General features: G+C 39.6%; 1 protein-coding gene across 8 annotated transcripts in view; it reads right to left on the reverse strand.

Annotated features, from left to right (window-relative positions):
- Window positions 1-16,680, reverse strand: part of LOC149182086 (uncharacterized) — a 511,265-nt gene that overhangs the window by 399,443 nt on the left and 95,142 nt on the right. For all 8 annotated transcript variants that reach the window (XR_016257052.1, XR_016257051.1, XM_089416746.1 and 5 more), the window contains exons 3-7: window positions 15,989-16,356; window positions 15,682-15,781; window positions 15,507-15,584; window positions 15,297-15,356; window positions 15,076-15,180 (exon numbers count right to left, since the gene is read on the reverse strand). Coding sequence is in view for 6 of the 8 variants with exons in the window: in XM_089416746.1 (XP_089272872.1) it covers window positions 15,076-15,180; window positions 15,297-15,356; window positions 15,507-15,584; window positions 15,682-15,781; window positions 15,989-16,356 (711 nt within the window). In the remaining 2 variants the exon portion in view is untranslated. The remainder of the gene's footprint in view (window positions 1-15,075; window positions 15,181-15,296; window positions 15,357-15,506; window positions 15,585-15,681; window positions 15,782-15,988; window positions 16,357-16,680) is intronic.

The following is a 16,680-nucleotide window of genomic DNA, read 5'->3' on the forward strand; positions in this document are numbered from 1 at the left end:
ACTGATAGTGGTGGCTGGCCAATGCACTGCCACATGCCCCATGGCTGGTCTGTGGAGACTTCAACATGGTGGACAATCAAAAAGATAAGAACAGTGCCCTGTCACAGAGAATCCCATGTAGGGAAAAAAAGGATTTTTTATCTTTCAGAGCCCAACAGAGGTATAGACGCCATGAGTCTTTACTATTTAGAGAAATGCCTCACCTAGAATAGCTTCCACAAAGAGCAGAAGTGCATCTTACAGAGGCTAGATAGAGCTATGCTCTCAGAACCTAATAATTTTTTGTTTGATGACTTTGATGGTAGGTCAGTGCATGTGGATGGAACAACCATGCTCTCAAACCACCAGCAAATATGGTCTCATTGAGTGCACAGAAGATGCGAATTCAGATGACCAAGTATATTATGAACATATCCCAATCGCAAAGCCAGGTTGTCCAGCCTGTTGAATTTTTATAGCAATGGTTGGTCTTCATAATTATATTTTTGTCTTTGTTATGTAAAAAGAATTTGTAAGACATGTTCTTCATGTCATTTTGATTATTTAGCCCTGTTACCCACCACTTTGTGGTTGATAGCCATAGGAGAAAATTTTTGTCCTAGATGGTCCTCAGCCGATAGCTAGTGTTGGTGTCAGTCAGTTCAGCCTGTAACCAGTGATCAAATATGCTCTTACAAGTTGTTGTTAAGGTGTCAAGTCAAATTTTTGTCATTTCAGTGAATCTTCAAATAAAAAATTGGTCACTGGCTGTTGTGTCTAGGTCACTGTTGCTCCCTTCACTTACTCATGGTCTTGATCACTCATCATGGTCATTGTCTTCTTCGAGGTATCATATCTTCATTTAAGTGTCTTGGGTCATGAAATGGTTAAATTCCTCATTTTAGGTCATGGTCAAGGGTTTCACTCCATGTGTCGTCATGATACCATATGTCAAAACCAAACATGTCCATCAGTTAATTCAGTGGGTAGAGGGAGTTAGCAGCTTAGGGCAAGCAAAATAAAGGTAAAGGTAATGTTTTATTTCAAATAAGACAAAGTTGCAATACACTACCTCGCCTCATCATTTCTCATAGGGACATGTTTGCTTCAAAATATGTTTATGACAAAATAGAGAAGAATTTTACAAAAGTGAAAGAGGTTTTTGTCCATTACAGTCCAAGGAACAAAAACCTCCTTCATTTTATGCACAAGTGTTATTATTTGAAAAAAATTCCCAAAATACACTTGCTACGGGAGAGTTGCAACACTTCTGGAAATATTGACTTCAAGACAGTTTTTCAAGGGTTTGGAGCAAGTGTTGGCAATTCTTAAGGACTCTATTGTGTAGCAAACATCCTAAGCTTTCCAATGGTACCTTCAGATCATGATTTGGATTAGTGGAAGGCATCCAAAAGTTCTCTGCAAGTTGGAGCTGCTCTTTTGTCAAAGACACCATGAGTTTTGGAGTGACCTTGGGAAAATCAATATTTCCCCCTTGATGGAGTGTCCAAATTGCATTCTTGAGGAGTCTATCTTATAGCATACTTCAACATCTTTCCAACGAGCTATCAAGTTCTCAATTTGGAGCGGTTTAAAGCCTCCAAAAGTGCTTTGGAAGATGGCGCTGCGCTCAGGAGGTCGGCGCTGCACTTAGGAACACTACGCTGCGCTTGAGCCAGAGTACCTCAAATTTGCCAGAAACTCACCCAAATTGATTTTTTAAGGTTTCTCACCTATTTTCTTGCAATCCTAAGCTCATCCACAAGGTTGCAAAAATGAAATGAGATTGCTTCACCGAGCCATCACTAAGACACATCAACACAGTCTATGGAAGTAGGGTCATCAAACAAATCAGAGGAGGTTCCAAAGGCACCTAGACTTGAGGTGACCAAAACATACCAGAGATGAAAAGGACTTGTGTTTTCTCCTCAAGTTGAGGAAAGGGCCAGGCCTTCTACATCAGCAAAACAGGGATCGACAGCATGAGATAAGGACATGGTTGAGCATGAGTTTGAGTTGGTTGACCTAGAGGCAGAAAAAGAGACTTCAAGCATGCATCAGATGATCAGAGACAAAGATTATCAGATCAAGGAGCTAACAATCAATATGGAAAAGAAAAATATGTCATATCATTCCTTGAATAGGAGAATAGTCAGCTCAAAGCTAAGGAGTTGATCATGGAAAAGGAACAAGCCAAGTTATTGCAGCAGGTTGGCAAAGGCAAGGAGATCATAGAATCAAGCGAGCCTGAAGGATCAAAGGGGAAAGGAAAGAGGAAAAGACCAAGAACAAGAGGCCTCAAGAAAGCTTTGCAAGAAGAGCAAGAGCACATTTTGTTGAATGAAGACCTTGACCTAGAGGATAGGATTGCCCTTGAGGTTCATCAAGATAAGGAATATTGGCTAAATAGGGTAAATGAACACTTGGAGAAGCTCCTTGAGAAGGCAAACAAGGATAATCAGTTGCTCAAACACATGGGTCATCACTATCAAGCTCAAAACATGATCGCAAATGTCAAAGTAAAGCAACTTGAAAATAAGCTCAAGGAGGCCAAAAAAGACCAAAAGGATGAGGGAAACTTGGAGATGCTTGCTGAAGCATCTATGAAGCTCTAACAAACATGTTTTTACACCTTCCATCCAATTTTGAGCAAATTCTGAGCACATTAAGTTTTTTGAGAAATTTTGGTCTAAATTCAGAAATTTAGCTGCTCCAAAAGCACAGCGCCAAAAGGCCTCCATTTGAGGAAAGGTCTACATTTTTGGAAATCCCTTGTCATCCTCTAAAAACCCATCTGCTGAAATTTTGCAGAGGTGGCTCAGTTTTGGAGAAAAATGCAAAAAAGTGACAAAAAACTAGCATTCTAGACCATTTTTTGATAGGCGTTGTGCTTCTAGAGCGACCTTGGGAGAATGGATATTTGAAGGCCTTCCCATCGTCTAAATTCAGAAATTCAAACTGTTCTGGAAACTAGACTTGAAGGGCTAGTTGACCGTTCTCTCAGTTTTGCATTTTGACCCCTAGAATGCACCTCAAAATCAGCTCAAAGTCAACATTGCGCTTCTGCACTTTTTTGTGTTTTAACTTGTAAATTTCACTGTGTAAAATTTCTAGTTTCTAGTTTGACTTAGTCAAAGTCAAGATTCTCTATGTAATGGCACTAGTTTCAAGGCTAGGTGATGTAGGCATGAATAAATGTACATCATAGGTTGTTTTTGATGTTTATTAGGCCTCATAAAAGAAACAAACTCTCCATGAAGTGTTTGAGTTTCACCTTCTCACTCTCACCTGTTCGTTGAGAAAATCTTGCAGTCAATTCCTCCACCAAGGAATTCGACTCTTGAGAGTCTATATGTATCATTTCTCTTGAGGAGAAGAGGGTTGAACTTTTTGTGAAGGAAGCTTGCATGTAATCATCTTTTCAGCTAATACAGAGACAGGTTGCAGCTATTTTCAAGGAACTCTAGCCCAGTGAGTTCATGGTGCTTGTACTTCATTCTTTTTGTTTTCTAATGGTCTAAACATCTTTATCTACATTATATCTCTTCTTTCTATGGATGCCTTACAGTAAAATACACAGAATTCTTGTTTTTCAAGCTCTGTTATTTGGTTTTCATAGTTATGTGTATGTCTTCCTAAGCTAATGAAATCATGTTTACTTATGCTCATTAGTTTCTTCCACACTATATCCTCTATACTACACTGACAATATTCAAAATACACCATGGCTTCTGATATCTAGCTCCTTCTCATATTTGCTCCTGCACTCCTACAACCTAGACCTATTTGTGGCTCCAAACCCTAAGTTCAGCAAACCCTAAAAACCAAATTTTCACAAACAAACAAACAAATACACATATCTAGCCTAAAATTCATTTGTTTTAAAGTCATATCACTGATAAGAGACTTAGAGAGATCCCTCTCATGCTCAGTAGGGCTAGCTATTGAGCTGAAGTGGTTTGAGGTTACCCTTCTCGATTTCCTTTTCAGCCTAAGAGATTGTAAGGACGAACAACCAGCAACCCCTTGCAGCCCCCAGGTAGCTCGATATGCCATTTTCTCTGCCACCTAAGCTAGCTATCTAGTCCCTCGCCCATCTGTTAGGATCGTATGTTTGAAGGTGGACCTTGTTATCCACCATTTTGTGGGTGATATCCCTAGGAGAAAATTTTCACCAAGATGGTCCTCAACCGGTAGCCAGCAACCCCTTGCAGCCATCAACTAGCTTGTTGTGTCATTTCTCGGCCACCTGAGCTAGCCATGTGGTCCCTCACCCATCTCTCATGATCGTATATTTGAAGGTGGGCCTCCTGAACCTAAAGGTATGCCTTGTCATTTGGTAATTGAGTACTGTAGTTTGCTTATCATAGATACTTTTGGGCATGGATAAATGGGGGGATTCGGCGGAAAGAATGGTTTAGGTCTGTGCTCTTGTCCCGTAGACCTCTTTTTCACGTTAACCTTGGACCCTAGTCCCGTAGGATCTGTTTTACTAACCTTTGGGCTTTAGGGATGGTATTACATGGGAAACCTTAATTTTGGTTATGTGGTCCCGCTCCCTCATACGCATATATCACTCCCCTTCCACTCATTATAACCCCATTCATCATTTCTCCCACCTGGGTCCACATTCTTCCACTGGGTTCACATAGGGTTAGCCTTCCCCCTCCCCTTGCCCACACCTTGGGTCAGGTCAGGAATGATACCCCAGAAGTTGATGCAGCTGAAAAGTAAAGTAAAAGCATAATTGGCCACAACCAACAGTAAAATGTACCACAAAATGCAAAAGATGGTTGGGACAAACACATTTAGCATGTGGGCAAAAGCCAATACATAAGCTCTACCCCATCATCATGGCCATCACCCTGGTTCCTACAAGCCCTAGATGAGCCTCCTTATCATTTAGGAATCCATGATTGTCCCAACCCCTGGTGGGCAATGAACCCCACTGCTATAACTTACACATCATACTCTTACCCCTTGATCCTTTAGCAGTTAATTAAAGGAAATTCATAGAAGGCAAAAGGCATATAAAGAAGGGTGGAAAAATCAAGGTCGGCACACCTCATGTACCACGATTGCTCCCTCCAATATATTATATACCTAAGTGTGGGCTTCCTTTTTTCTAGCTACCCTTATACCCCAGCATGTGGCCCAGGGCTGCCCCTTTTCATTCCCTACTCCATTCATCTCTTTATCACATGCCACCACCTTTTGAAGTATGTACCTTGGACATATTATCCCTTTTAGAAGTAGAAACTACCTAATAGGATATTTGGTTAACCCAATTTGAAGCCTAGAGACATTAGCACATGCCAAAGCCCATTGTGGAAGGGCATGCCATTATGAAGTCCTCACCTATTGTCCATGGTTTTTAAGCTCTTTTACTCGATTTCCTTGGTGACTTCTTGTACTGGAAGGCTAGGGGACGCATTGGATCTTATGCAAGATTGCATGTGGTCTCCATATTGAGTTTGGTCTCCCTATACGGGGTCCTAACCCTCCAAAGGGCTACATTGGCACATGTAGGGTGTGCGTTGAGAGCCATGGACCTCCACATAAGTAGACAACACTCCATGGATCCCTAGAGATGTTTAGAAATTGCTCGAGATTCACTTATTGGACAAGGAAGATGTACCTAGTTCACCTTTGCCCAGTTAGCCCCACAATTGTACCATGCACTTCGCAGATGACCCCAGACTTGTATGTTGATGTGGCATCATTTACACCATCATCTGAGCCCTTACAGATGGTCTACAGGCATCTTCGACTTACTTAGAGACCCATAAGGTCACTTGTGTGCCCTCATAGCCATTGGGAGCACCACACGTTTATTATGTGGAGAAAAAGGGGCCAACCCATTGTCCATTATTTTTGGAAGTCCTATTCATCATTATGGCACTTATGGACTTCATCAGGCTTCTTAGAGAGCCCAACAATATGCATTAATGATCATTCGACCTCTTAAGAGGCTTGTTATTTTATTTATGAGCTAGTTTGGTGGGTTTGTCGCCAAATGTTAGTTACAATGTTACTTGGGAGCGGGAGCGAAAGTGGGGAGCGAGAGCGAAAACGGGAGTAGGAGCAACATTTTCAGAAGCTCCCGGTTTGGGAGCGAATCCCGAAGCGATTTCTTAAAAATATATATATTTTTTATATTTTTTAATTTTTTATACATATATGTCAACAAAAACATGTAGAATGATGAATTAGATATAAAAAAACATAAAAAAAACATAGATTGAACATTGAACCATATCACATCAATCATCTAGAAGTTATAATCTTCATCAACCATGTCCACAAGTTAGTAAAATACATATTACAACTGCAACATGTTGAGTCTTGTGAATCATGATTCATCAAATTCAATCTTAAAGTTTCAACTTCAAGCTTTCAAAATTGAAAATTCAATATATAACACTTATCATCATTGATCACCAAAGTTGTACTTGTACGCTAAGTTTAACCATTACAAGAAATAATATCTTAGATATTTCTAAGTCCTAACTTCTAACTATTAACATGAAATGAAATGTTATAAAATGAAACATGAATAATGAAATGAAATGAAACAACTTTAGTCTTTCACGAAGCATCATATTCATAATTCACAATCATTACAAATGAGTTATAATTGCCAACTTCAAACTTCAAACTTTCATTCTCACAGTCATATATTGTTTACAAAAAATATCATTATGATGTGAAAGAGTCAAGAGTCAAGGACTCAAGACTCAACAGTTATGAAAACTAATAGAAACTAGAAAAGACAAGTAAACTGTAAATCTACATGTGGCCCTTGCCACGAGAGTCTCTAGGAGTATAAGCAGGTCGTGGTGGTCTTCTAGGAGTCTCCAGCACAGACCGACGACCAGAACTAGAAGGCACATGCCCTCCACGTGAGGGTGTAGATGGAGGTGGCGACAGCAAAGGAACAAGACTCGGAACTCGAGCACTGCTACTGGATGGTGGAGGTGGAGGTGGCATGGCTACTGCAGCTGCTTCATCTTCATCCCTTATAAGTTCCTCTTCCAGTTCTTCAAGATGCACTATACCATCCTCCAAATTGTCATCCTCTGGGTGATTGTCCCAAATTTTATATTTGGGATCCTCATAAGCCCGGTCACAGCAATGACTCAACAACCTCAAGTAGTAGTGCACATAAACCAAGCTTTTTGCTCGATTTTCATTGAGTCTGTTTCTTTTCACATTGTGTATGAAGTTGTAGGTGCTCCAACACCTATCTGCAGAAGAAGTATTCACAACCTGTGATAGAACTTTTTTTGCCAATTTTGGCAAAATTCCATGGCCGCCATATGTTTCCCACCATGTGAGAGCATCAAATCTGTCTCTGTCTTCCATTGCATGGAAGGTACCAAACAAACTAGTGCCACTGAAGTATTTGCCTATTTCAAGGCACACAGCTGCACATTCCTCCCTGTCAGGTATCAACTTTTCTAATGCTTGCAAATATCCACTAGTTACCTCTACATCTAAATGGAATTTGGTCCTAATCCCACCCCCTAGTGCAGGTTGGCCCAACCAAGATGTAGAGTAGTATTTTGGCATAAGGATATACACCAAGCAATGTAGTGGAAGATTAAGTTTATTCCACCGTTCACACACACAATCATGAATCAGTTTGTACAAGTCGGGATCTCTGTTATGAACAGTATCTTTTATTTGCCCCAACATGGTATCCATTTGCTCATACACCTCGCCAATCACTAGTCTATCTGTATCTGCAAACTGAATCATGTGATAAATGGGCTTGGCGAAATCTAATACTTGCCTCACACTTGTCCAAAACTGACCATCAAGAGCGGCCTCCTCCACCAGTTCAAAACCTTGCCTATCAGCGGCATTTGTAGCCCTTTCCTTTAATACCTGCCAATGTGGACTTGATACCATGCTAGCCAATGACTCTCTTACCTTCAAAAGGCGCCTGAAGGTGAGGTAATAGCTACCAAATCTGGTCTTCGCAATCTTCAACAACTCCAATCTCGAGTGATTGCGGAAAAGGCCATGGGTATTGCTATGATTTGTAATAAATTTTATCATTTGTTTGCCTTTCTTGTACAAATCACCAATCCATTTGTATTGTGCATTTTTGTTCTTAACAACATCATGCATCAGAAGGTTCAATGTGTGAACCAAACATCCAGACCAAAATATGTTGGGGTATTTATCCTCAATAATTGCTCCCGCTACCTTACAATTAGGAGCATTATCAGTGATGACTTGGACGACATTGTATGGCCTAATACGGTCAATTGTTTCAGGTAATTCTTCTGCAATGTTGATGGCGGTCCTGAACTTGTCTGAGTAATCATGTGCAGTTAGAAAGATGGCACCATTAACAGACATAGCAAGAACACTTATCAATGGCTTGCCTTTTACATTTGTCTATCCATCAGATACAATGGACACCCCATGGTCAGTCCAAGAACTTGTCATTCTATTCAAAGAATGTGATATTTTTGCTTTTTCATGATCAAGTCCAACGGTTCTTGCCTTGTCATACCCAGGGCTCTTGTATCCTTTAGGGCATCATTTATGGCAGAAACCATTTCGTGCCAATAAGGTGAGCAAAGAACATTGAATGGTATCCCACATGCATAGAGAAACCTGTAAACCTTTGAATCCACATCATTCCTACAACCCCCCATCAAGGAAATCTGATATGGTTCTACGCCTTAAAGCTGATGACCCTGTGCCTCCATATCCACTGCCTTGGGAGGATGTTGAAGGAGTTCTTTGTGCTTGTGATTGTAAGCTTGGTTCAAAGAAACCCCTTGATTTTTTTATTTTTATTGGCCTTCCTCCTCTTCCCTTATGTATTTGGCTCTATCTGTTGTTGACACTGCTGGACAAGTTTTGATTCCTATTTATTTGTCTCCATCCCATGGCCTTTTCTCGCAGAGGTGTTTTCTCGCAAGGGTGTATGAACCTGTGTAATCATTGTTGCAATGGGGGCAATGAAATTTAGTGGTTCCACCCCCTCTCCCTGCTTCATGCCTGTTAACATATTTCCACAATGGGGTTCGGTCTTGTTTAGTATTTTGAGAGTCAAGTTCACCCTCCTCCAGCTCCTCCTCACCGGGGTTTTCATCAAATCCACTTTCTCCGGCTTCTTCATCCCCCTCTTCATTTTGGCTCCTCCGTTTCCTACTCTCCAACACCATAATAACCATAAAAAGGACCAAGAAGAGGAAAATGCCAAGAAATATAGCCAGGTCCATGATGTTTGATATTTGTAGGCTTTTGAATCTGCAAATTAATTTAATTTATTTAGATTAATTAATTTAATTTATTAATTTAATTTAGATTCATAATTTTTTTACTAAATAAAGTTAATAAACTAAATAAACTAAATTACTACCTAACTAAATTAAACTAACTAAACTAACTAAATTACTAAGTTACTTACCTCTTTGCAGGCTTGCTCTTTGCTCCTCGGCGCTTGCTCCTCGCTTCTCCTTGCTCCTTTGCTCTTGCTCTCCAGCTTCTACTCAACTCATTCAAGTGATAATGAAATTTTTTTTGCCCCATTGTGTTTTTAAAACATAAATTTTTTTAAAAATTTGATTTTTTTTCCGCCGGATCGCTCCCGTCGTCGGTCGAATCGCTCCCAGAGCGAAAATTTAACGCTCAGGAGCGATCGCTCCCGAGCTGTAATTTTCGCTCCGGGAGCGAAATTTTTTTTTATCGAGAACGCGCTCCTGACCCGCTCCCGCCCGAAGCATGGATTGGGAGCGGATTCGAAGGGGGTGGGGGAGTGCTCCCCCGCAACTCTGGTTAATTATTTGCACATTATTTTTATTTTATGGGCTAATGTAGGCTCAAATAGCTAAATCGAACTCCTTAGAGGTGTATACATACAAATGATGAGAGTTTATTCCTCATCATCACTTGGTTTGGACTTCTATCTCTCTTGAGATTTTCGTTATTCCTTCTTGGTGGACAAAACTTTGGAGCATTGATGAATTTTGATGTATGGATTGTCTTTTCTTATCTTCGAGCTTCATGATTGGCAAGTTTATGGTGGTTGGATATATTCTCTTACATGTAAGTACAAATTTAATGACATTATTCTTTTACTTTGTCACAAGCATTTATAATGAGATTTTCGCTATAGCTTGTTGCTACATGCATTTACTGCGAAATTGTGGAATGATGTTTCTATATAACATATCTCTATGTATGGGCCATGTATGTTGAACGAATTCTCCTAGGGATAATTCTATGATCGAATTTACCTTGACAAGCCACTTCACCTTGCAAACGAAGTATAAAAGCTTTTAAGTTCACTCTCCTTTCCCCTAAATGACAAGCGAAGTTGATCTTACAGCCTCCCTGACCTAGAAACGAAGTTTATCTTCATATTCTTCTTTAATCCAATCTCCCCAAGGGATTAGGCACTGGTCTACCATAGGGTTATCACTCAGAAACATTTATCTTCACCTCTCCTTCTTTATTCTATGTCTAGCCACATTAAGGCTCCTAAGTCATCATTTTCCCAACAAACCACCCATAAGAAAAATTTGATCTCTTGGCCTGTACTACGCTGGTGTGTCTCCTTGGCCTCCTCCAAATTTAAGGAAATTCCGACAATGGGGTTGTGAGATATCCCAAGCCCTAGCCTTGAGATTGGTTCCTGCCCTAAGTTTCCCTAGGCTAGTTCCTCATAGGGATCATTTTGCACCTTCAACTGAAAATCAATCCTTTGGTCCCCTTCTCCTCCATGTTTAGATCAAGTCTATCATTGCTTGCTAAACTCTTTCCTCTTGACCTAACCTAGGTCCACTTGGTCTCGTGTGGTCTCATACCTTTGAAAAGTCAACTCTTCAAAAACCACTTGGGAAACCAAGTTCAACAAGGATTTTAGGGTTTTGGAAGTTCCTTTACAATTCACACTCCTTAAACCTAGCCCTTAAATCCTCATCCCCTTCTCCTAGAAAGTCGTGTACCTTGTTTAAGCAAGCAAGTCCCATTCTTGAGCCTCCCCTAGGAAAGGGTCCTCCGGATCACTTCACACCCATCTTGGTTGATCTATTTTTTATAAGTGATTCTCTATATATCAAGTATCCTCCCATCGGTGAAAGTCCATAAAGAGTAGGGAGCTTTAATTGTGGTAACAATGGATTTTAGCTTCATTGTTTCCCTTGACCTAGCAAGTGCCCCCTCCAGGACCCCCTGCTAGTTTGAGTGGTAACAGGCCTCCCAATCGCGAAGGTATGGCTTATCAGTATGTGATTGAGTATTTTTTTTCACTTGTCATCTATACTTTGGGCATGGATTGGAGGGGGGATTCGGCAGAAAGAGTGGATTAGGTCTGTACTCTTGTCTCCTCTGCCCTTTTGATGGTTAACCTTGTATTCTAGTCCCGTGTGATATCCTTTATTGGCCACTAGGCTTTAGGGATGGCACTATATGGGAGACCCTGATTTCGGTTGTTTGGTCCCGCTTCCCAAAACCATATACATCACTCCCCTTCTGCTCATTACAACTCCATTCATCATTTTTCCCATCCGGGTCCACCTTTGTCCACTAGGTCCACAAGGAGTTAGCCTCCCCCTCCCGCTGTCCACACCTTGGGTCAGACCTGGAACCATGCCCCAGAGGTTGATGCAGCTAAAAAGAAAAGAAAATTCATATTTGGCCACTCCCAACAGGAAATTGTACCATAAACTGCAGATGATTAAAAGAAAATCAAGTTATTTTCAACGAATGAGATTATTTTGACGATGATCAAGCCAACTAGGCGTTATTTTCTACTTGGAGGGGTTTTCTCTATATAAGGAAGCTACCAAGCTCTTATTTTCCTTCTTTGGATGAAGTAATTTTTAACTGATGTACTGAGCTTTGCTCTGCTGGAATTATTTTTCGCATAATAGAAAGACTTTGGGGTTTCCTTCCATGGTGTTCTTTTATCTGTTGATTTGTGGTATGTGCTATCATTTTATTCTTTCATGCTCCATATTGTGCTAAAATTCATAATTGTTATTTCAGTTGTCGGTGATGAGAACATTCTATTGGTACAGTTATTTTGCCTTAGCTGATCTGATTCACCCCATGATCTAACAATAGTTTTCAAGATTAAATAGGGATCTACAAGTACACTAGCCCTTGGGCTCCAAGTTCACAGACTGTGAAGAAGGATTGACCTCGTTTGAGCTCTGGGCTTTCATTTTGACAAATGATTTCGCAGAAGGGTTTTGGCCAGTAATTTTTTTAAATTATTCATCCATATTATCTACTCTAAAAACTCAAAATTTTATTTATTTTGTGCTATAAATATTTAATCCGCTAATAATAGCAAATATTTAAATTTTGTAAATATTGTGAATATTTGTAAATAAATCTAACCCTTGTTTTATTTTTGTAGCACTTCGGCTTTGGGGTTTCATTTTTTATTTTTGTATATATTGGCGTTTTGGGAAATTTTCTCTTCATTTGTACAGGTGAATTCTCTTCTCTTCAAGAGACAATCTTCTTCTTTTAGGCCTTGAGAGCTTCTTGATCAACAATTATTTCTAGTGTCCTTCCGACTTCCTTCCTTGCTCACCTTAGCTCTGATACCATGTTAGAAAATGCAAAGTGGCAGCAATTATAACTTATTTTCTTTAACCTTGATACTTTCTTATGAAACTTACTTATCTTCTTTATGTTCTTTAGTTAGATCTTCTCATCAAGCAATATCAACAAACAACAAAAATAGAAGAGGACACAGACATAGGCTCTCAGCCAGGGCGAAACCCCTCCAAGGGGAAAACCCGGAAAACTCTTCTCTTCTTAGAATCTGCTTCAAATGAGATACAATAACCCAATCCCTAGACCAAGTCCTCTCCCAGTACCAAGTCAGCCCTTCCTCAAGACCTTTCCTCAAACTGCTTCTTTCTTGCAACTTCGACCTGCCAGCAATTGCCCAGCTACTTGACCCAACAACTTTGTCCTCTAGCAACTTCATCCCAGTGACTTTGTCCTTCAACAACTTCATCCCAGCAATTGCTGCAAAAACCCTAATCTATCTTCATTTTGAGACTTTCCAGGAGCAAAACAATTCTCCCCAAGGTCAACAAGGTCAAGACAATGATTTCGCTCTATCCAGCAACTTGTTCGTGCAATTCTGATCCCCAACAACAACTTTGCTCCCCAACAATTTGGACATGCAACTTCACCCTCTTTCTGGCCGTAGAAACCCTAGCTTCTTCGCACGTGTGAGAGAGATAGAGCCCAAAAAATAAGATATTTCGGCCTCCAAGCTTCTTCTAGAACTTCGCTCTCCTTTTCCTAGCTTCCCAGCGACAAATCGAACTCTTTCCTTGATAAATCAAACTTGTGAATGTCTATATCCAAAGGAGGTCAAGCTACTTCCTTTTCTAGCCATCTTAAAGGGTCGAGTTCTCTCCTTTAGGCTGACTTGCAGATCCCAAGGCCGACTTGTACTTTTAGAGATTCCAGGACTTTCTAGACTCAAAAACTAATTTTTTTTACAATTACAAATTACCCGGAAGGGTCTAATAAACATGATGATGACTCCTTTGACTCATGACAATAAATTCTAAGACCTAACAAACCCTAGAAGCACGAAGAACATGCTTTTACCTAAAAGCCCATCAATAATGAGCATGAAACCCACGTTCTGATAATAATAATTTTTCTTTTCTTTTTCTTGTTTGTTACATAGGATACATATTGAAATGAGTACAACAATTATGAAGACCGAAACTAGTTACATTTCTCAACAAAGAGACAGGCAGACCACTATATAAAGGCATTCGACCTCCTCCACAAGAACGCCGTTCAACCATCACACAAGAAGACAAGTTTTGGGCATCCACGCAAAGGACAAGAGGAAGAAAAAGGAAGATCTAACTCTAGCTCACATCTTTCTCTCTCTAAAGATTTCACATGTGTGACTTTTTCTGGGTAGTTTTCTGGACAGGACAAATTTCTAGGCAAGCCGAAATTTTGAAGGGCAAAAGTTTGAGTTGGTTTTACTTGACTTGAGGACTGGAAACCAAGTTTGACCATAGCTTGTTGATCTTACTGATGTCATAGTTGACTAGCCGCATTAGATGTATCATATATCTCTTGTTGAACTAAAGAATTTCTCTAAGAAAAAGGTTGCTGGGTTTTCCCCGAAGTGGGTTTTCCCCGAATAATCTTGTGTTCTCTTTTTGTGCATTGTGATCTCTACTACATTATGGATTATGGTTGAATTTCTCAAGTGTAATTGCTTAATGATAAACTAGAATTGTTAAAATAAGATATATAACATTCGAAGCAATTACCAATAGTTAAGAAATATTGTGCTTGTATCTATTGCACATGAAAAATCAACACAGCCTGTTTCAGAACAGTGTGGAAACTTCTGCCACAACCTTGTAGAGACTAAACAAAAGGATTAGTGACTTAAACAAAAAAACAGTTAATCAGATGAAATTCAGGAATATATAGATGGCTTGAAGTTAAATAAATGATAAGCTAATTAAACTTTAACACATGATCCAAGGATGCAATCTTAGCTGCAAAACATTTGTCTGCCACCACACTCCACCCACTTAAGACAAACAGTTTGCATCAATAATAACGATGTAATTACATTTCTCCACTATCCCCGGCACAAAGACAGACAGCATGAAACAGCAGTTGAGTTGCCTTTCTCCATTATTAACAACGCTTAAATATTAAAACAGTAGGACAAAGAAATCAGACAGTATATCAACACAAAGACAGACAGCATGAAACAGAAGTTGAGTTACATTTCTCCATTATTAACAACGCTAAAATATTAAAACAGTCGGACAAAGAAATCAGACAGTATATCAACATATAAAAAATATAAAATTCCTCATAAAACCCATTTGTTGATATGCAAAACCTATTACAACACTTATTCTTAACTTGGAATAAACTATATAAATCAAAAGCAAGGGGCAAATACAAACAACTATACTTTTGAAAGTAGGGTATGCTTGTGAATGCACGGTGAAAATGAAACATTTCTGATCGGGCAAGTTGAAACTTTTGTTGTCCAGCATAAAAAGCAAAATTGTGTTCATCAACATAACAAATCAATGAACTTACTTGTAAGGCATAAGTCATGCGAACATTTTCCTCCAAAATGTCATGCCTATACGAGAGTGCTTTTGAGGCAGCATCCACAAGATCCTGTTGCTGCTGATCAAATGCCTGTTTGACAACAATCACAATCAAACGTTGCTCCAATAAGAACCACTCTTCATAGAAAGGAAAAACAAACACTTTACTCCCAGCTCAAAAATGCAAGTGTAAGGATGTACACTAACCATGCGCATCCCAGCAATGCGTTTTTCCAGAACATGCTTTTCATTAAGGATTTTTAGTTCCTGCTTTGCACAGAATGCAATAACAGTGGTTTATGATTTGTAATATTCCCAGATAAAATATCTCTCTCTAGTGCAGCCTAGTTCCTATCAAAGTCAAATAATTAGATGCTTTTAGCCAACTACTACAGTTTGAAATCCTCTCCCTCATGCCTTGATAGCATTATCAGCAAGACGTCTCTGCAGTTGCAGTATATCCTCTTCCTGTGTCCTGACCCTGAGAAACAAATCCTGCTTCACAAAAGTTTAATGCAGCCCTAAGTTTTTAGCAGTGAAGAATGTGAAAATTGAATCTAAAAGCAATGTTAATTATCTAGCGGATCAGCACCTGCTTCCATAGGCTTCTCTGATTACCAATTTCAGGTGCAAGCATCAAGGCTTGACCAGATAAAGGAGGCCTGGAATCAAAATCACCTTCTCTGTGGAACCTAAAAAAAAAAAACGAAAAATCAGCATGACTCAAAGCTCTCAAATTCAACTACTTTTATCCTTAGAGAAAGAAAGCTTGAGCTCCAGTATTCTTTGCAAATTTTCAGGCAAATCTGGTTACTTAAGAGCATCTATGTCAATAGGGTGTTAAATAAACCCTACTAATCTAAATATTTAGTTTTAAACACCTATGCAGAGAAACAGACCTTGAAGATGACGAAGACATTGGAGAAAAACCAGTACAATCAGCAGTAGCTTGACTTATCAACTCTTGATTCAGTCCTCCAGGACTAGCATTTAGTGTACTGCTCATAGAACCATGCTGACTCCTTGATAAGGTAGCAGGAGAGGATGCTACATGGTTGTTATATTCAGGTGGAAGACTTTGTTGGACAACTAATGTTCCCTGTGAATCCACCTGGAATCTATTACCTGGCCACATTTCTTTGTCTAAGGCAGGAACACCTCCAGGATCTTCCAAACCATTCTTTTCAGGAAACAGAGGCACTCCTGACATCTGAGATGATTGACGTGAACTTGCTTTAGGTTGCCTTGAAGATGCAGCGTCTTGTTTCTGTCAAAAGGCTAGAGACTGTAACAGTGTCCCAATACAAAATATGATATATCTCAAGATAAAATCAGGAAATCACAAGCAAATTAATTTACACATTCCAAAATGCTGATTGCTTATATCCTATGTTACTACTACCTCGACAAAAATTCAGCAAACAGAAGGAGATTTAGGGTGCCCTATTGTTGAGGTATAAACATCCCTTTGTTTCCCACTATTGTTGAAATTATATGCAAGATGTGCAGTAGATACAATTTTCTGCCAGATAATTACATCCTAATGATTTCTCAAAGTAATTTCGTCACTGTTATCATTGAATAATTACAC

Source organism: Pinus tabuliformis, chromosome 3_2 (genome assembly GCF_031772625.1).
Source record: "Pinus tabuliformis cultivar Carrire ecotype Pingquan chromosome 3_2, CPIR1, whole genome shotgun sequence".
Lineage (NCBI taxonomy): Eukaryota > Viridiplantae > Streptophyta > Pinopsida > Pinales > Pinaceae > Pinus > Pinus tabuliformis.